Below are 4,899 nucleotides of genomic sequence, written 5' to 3' on the forward strand. Positions count from 1 at the left end.
CAACACATAAAACATCTAGCTATTACACATACTAAAATTCCTAACATAAGTACTGCTACGGAAAGGATAAACAGTTGTCTAAGCCATGCCAGACTAGGTAACCATGAGGTTAGCTTTTCCCAAAGGTCTGAGAACCCAAATGTGGTATCATCCTGCGCAGTCTGATGCAAGATCTGAGTTTTAGCTATGAGATTTTGTAAGTCTTTTTCAATCCTTCCGCTTTCGTTTACATATGAGCAACAGCTCTGATTAATCACTGCGCATAAGCCTCCCTCTTTCCAAGTTAGTAAATCTAATGCCATTCTATTTTGTCCAACTACATTTGCTAATGACTGGACTTCTTGTTGAAGTGCCTGTATAGCATCTATTGTGGATTTCTCAAGCGCTTCTATAGTAGCTGATATGTTTACAATTGCTTTCTCCAATTCACTAACGCCTAGGGATGGTATAAGCCATCTTACAAAGCTATGAAATCTTGTTCCCCTTGTCACTAGAGGGTTTTCTACTTCTCGAATTCTCCTCCAAGGTGTTCTCAACATACCTGAGGGGATTTTGGACGGATTAAACACCGTATCTTGGCTAGTTAGATAGCCTATCGTGCAGGTTCCCTTCCAGCCTGCAGGTAGCTGTTTTCTGCTGTATCCATCTCCACACAGCCACCAATACCCTTTAGGTAACTTACAGGGTCCCATAGTTGCTGTCAGGTTCGCACCTAGAAACTTTCCTGCCTGATACCATCCATACTCCCAAGAGTATTCTTCTCCTTGAGAAATGCCACTACTTTTGTATGCAGCTAATTGAGTCTTATTGCAAAAGTCCACATACGTGACATTTATCCCTGTTAGATCCCAATTTCCTACATTAACAGTTGTCTTGTTAATCCAGAAGTTGCTCCATCCCCAGGCTAGTGTTCTATTCACCGGTCCCTTGTGTCTATATTCTCCGTGTTCCCAGGTACAATTGTTACTCCTAATTAACACAACGAGCTCTTCTCTCAACACTCGTAAATCAAATCTGGGTCCTAGGGGGTAGATATTGTCATCGTACTCACAATAGCCGTTCAACTCATTTCCCATTTAAGTCTTTGATCAATTTGTGATCATCCCTAGAATATTTAGGTTCGTCATCAATTTGTATCTTACCATCTGGGACCAAGGATTGTATTTCTGCATTACCCATTTCTGCTGCCCTTTTGGCTTCTCGGTCCGCCAGTGCGTTACCCAGTTCCATAGCGGTGGTCCCTTTTTGGTGAGCTTTGCAGTGCATGATAGCCACTTTGGTAGGCAGTAATACTGCATCTAAGAGTTTAAGAATTTCTTCAGCATGTTTGATGTGTTTCCCTTGTGTAGATAAGAGTCCTCTTTCTCTCCAGACTGCCCCGTGAGCATGCACCACCCCGAAAGCATATTTAGAGTCTGTCCAGATATTTATCCGCTTTCCTTTGGCTAGTTCCAGCGCTCGGGTTAGTGCTATTATCTCAGCCTTTTGGGCTGATGTATTTGGGGCCAGAGCTTTGGACTCTATTACCTTCTCTGTGGTGGTTACCGCATACCCAGCTTTGCGTATCCCTTGCTGAATGAAGCTGCTCCCGTCAGTGAACCAGGAATCCTCTGCATCTTCCAATGGTTCCTCTTTCAGATCTGGTCGACTGGAGTACACAGCCTCAATTGTTTCCACTGCAGTGATCCCTCTGTGTCCCAGTCCGGGAGGGGAGAGATGAGAAAGGGCGAGGAGTCTGTGAATCTGCTCTTTGAACCTGGATTCCTCTGCTCTCTGCAGCATCCTCTTTCTTTTTAGGGGGACATCGGAGTGTGACCCTCCTCCAGGTCCAACGCAGGGCAGCTGAGAACAGGACCGATGGGCAGAGCAGCTCTCCTCTCTCTGCACTAAGGGACAGTCCCTTTGCTGCTCGGGACCCACAGGATTTCACTTGGAGTGCATTAGAAATGTGAGGGATTTCAAGCATCCAAACCCACTCCTAAACGTGGCAGGTGAATCTAGAACACATTAAACAAAACAAAATCCCCTCAGCTCAGTTCTGCAGCTGGGAAAATTGCAGGGAACAGAGACAAAAAGTTCTTTGATGTCTCACAAGTACATTTAATTTGAGATCACCCTGCGGCACAGCCAGAAGGAGTCCTCAGTTTCCCATTCCAGAGTCCCTGCTCCCAATGGCACCCTCATCCAGCAAAAGCCAGGGCTCAAGTGAGGGAGCTGCAGAGAGGTCTTCCTGAAAAGAGAGAGCCTGAGTGGGGGGTTGCAATGAGACATGCAAGAAGTTTTGCTCAGAGAAGTCAGGGTGAACTTTGTACTGCCTTTTCCTTCTCAACAGATAACCACAGCCAGTGGTAGCAAATGTCCAACAGCAGCTCCATCACCATGTTCCTCCTCCTGGCATTCACAGACACACGGGAGCTGCAGCTCTTGCACTTCGGGCTCTTCCTGGGCATCTACCTGGCTGCCCTCCTGGGAAACGCACTCATCATCACCACCATCGCCTGTGACCACCGCCTCCACACCCCCATGTACTTCTTCCTCCTCAACCTCTCCGTTCTTGACCTGAGATCCATCTCTACCACTGTCCGTAAATCCATGGCCAATTCCCTGTGGGATACCAGGGCCATCTCCTACTGGGGATGCGCTGCCCAGGTCTTCTTTGTATTCTTTTGCATTGGTGCAGAGTATTGTCATGTCATTGTCACCGTCATGGCCTACGACCGCTACGTTGCCATCTGCCAACCCCTGCACTACGGGACCCTCCTGGGCAGCAGAGCTTGTGTCCACATGGCAGCAGCTGCCTGGGGCAGTGGGTTTCTCAGTGCTCTCCTGCACACGACCAATACATTTTCCATCCCCCTTTGCCAGGGCAATGTCCTGGACCAGTTCTTCTGTGAAGTGCCCCAGATCCTTAAACTGTCTTGCTCTGACTCAGACTATCTCAGGGAAGTTGGGCTTATTGTGGTCAGTTCCTTTTTATTCTTTGGATGTTTTGTGTTCATTGTAGTATCGTATGTGCAGATCTTCAGGGCCGTGCTGAGGATCCCCTCTGAGCAGGGACGGCACAAAGCTTTTTCCACGTGCCTCCCTCACCTGGCCGTGGTCTCCCTGTTTATCAGCACTGGCATGTTTGCCTACCTGAAGCCCCCCTCCATCTTCTCCCCATCCCTGGATCTGGTGGTGTCATTTCTGTACTCGGTGGTGCCTCCAGCTGTGAACCCCCTCATCTACAGCATGAGGAACCAGGAGCTCAAAGAAGCTTTGAAGAAACTCATTCAATGGGTTCACCTCCAGCAGCTGTAGAGCTGCCCATCTCTCCTCACAGACTCTTCTTAGCTTTTCTCAGGGTGGTTTGTGCTTCATTTGTTTTTCCTCTGTGATGATCATGTTCATACAGGAATGTCTGTATTTGCTCCACATCTCCAGAAGCATGATCCTACTGTGCTGAACAATACAGAGGCCTTTGGTAAATGTGCCATCATGGTGTCAGAGCTGGCTTCCTGAGGAGCATCTCTGTAATCAAAGGGCAGGTCTCCCAAGGGCAGCTCCTGAAGCCTGGGCTCTTCTTCCTGCTGAAGGCAGGAGCAGGCTCCAGGAACTGCACCTGCCATGGCTGCTGCTGAGCTTGGTTCTCGGAGGGTTTATGGGGAGAGGGCACTGGGAGACATTCTGGGGAGAGAGGGCTGGACCCAGGTCTCACTAATTTTAAGTGTCTGTCCTGGGTTGGGTGTCACAGGGCTAACTTGTCTTACAGTGCTGGGGAAAACTGCACTTTTAGAAGTCTCTAGTGTCTGAATTGATGAAAATATTTACTTTATAGCCAGCCAGAGTCTGTGGGATTCAAGGTCTCGGTGTTTTTGAGCCTTGCCAGGTGCAGGCACAAGGAGGAGCAAGGCCTGGGCATTTGGCCTGGGCTGGCCAACAGGATTATTTCATACCATGATCGTCACATTCAATATAAATTAGAAAAGTTTGCTGTGTAGTTTCTCTCTCCCTTGATGGTCATGGTCCAGAGAACTCCTTGCCTCAGTTCTGGGCCCCTGAGCCCTTCCCTTTCCCCCAAAGCCTCAGCCCTTGCAGTGTCCAACCTTTGCTGTTCCTGCTGGGAGTGCACACCTTCCTGCTGGGGGAATGGGCTGAGAATAATTCTTATATATCTTAGATTAGTATCGGGATTGATACTGGTTCTTTAGTATTATTGTCAATTATTTGGTCTTATCCTATTAAATCTATTCCCTTTTAAATTATTAAATTTATTTAATCGATTAAATTGATTCCCCTTATTAAATCAATTCCCCTTTCCCGGTGGGGAAGGGTCATTGGGTGAGAGAATAATTGTCTAAATGACCATAAATTGTTATGGGTTTTCTCAAACCGTAACAGTATCCACAAGCAAACAAGGGCTCTGCCATCCCAGGGGAGGCCGGTGGGACCCTCCAAAAGGAGACTGGAGAGTGATTCGTGTGTCCTTCAGTAAAAGCCCATGGATGGGCCAATGTGCACGTGGGAAAACATCCTGAGTCACGAAAAAAGCTCTGAGCCCATTCCACAGCTGTAGACCCCTGGGAAGGAGCTCAGTGGCAGTGCGGCCCCTCCAGCTGATTCTGCTTCCCTCCCTGACCAGCACAGCCAGTGTGGAGTCACTCCAAGGGCCCACAGCCCACTTGCTCTGTGGAGCATCACTGCCAGCGTGGGGCCCTGTGAGGAGCACAGCGCCACCAGGCTGGACCGGAGGAGGGGTGGGGAGAGATCAGAGGAGCCCACCACGGCTAGAAATAGCCTTGGAGAGAAAAATGTGTTCAGCCGCTCCAAGACAATACCTGGAGTTTGGGTACCCTAAAGGACGCTCACGGTGCAGAGTCCTTGCTGTGCTGGTGCTCCACCAGGCCTGGGAAGTGGCTG

General features: G+C 48.8%; 1 protein-coding gene across 1 annotated transcript; it reads left to right on the forward strand.

Moving 5' to 3' along the window:
- Positions 1-2,343: 2,343 nt before the first annotated feature.
- On the forward strand, positions 2,344-3,300 carry LOC141476393 (olfactory receptor 14C36-like). Its single transcript, XM_074165069.1, has one exon. It carries the CDS (start codon positions 2,356-2,358, stop codon positions 3,298-3,300), a length of 945 nt encoding a protein of 314 aa, XP_074021170.1. The 5' UTR covers positions 2,344-2,355.
- Positions 3,301-4,899: the final 1,599 nt, after the last annotated feature.

The sequence above is a fragment of the Numenius arquata genome, chromosome 30 (genome assembly GCF_964106895.1).
Source record: "Numenius arquata chromosome 30, bNumArq3.hap1.1, whole genome shotgun sequence".
NCBI lineage: Eukaryota > Metazoa > Chordata > Aves > Charadriiformes > Scolopacidae > Numenius > Numenius arquata.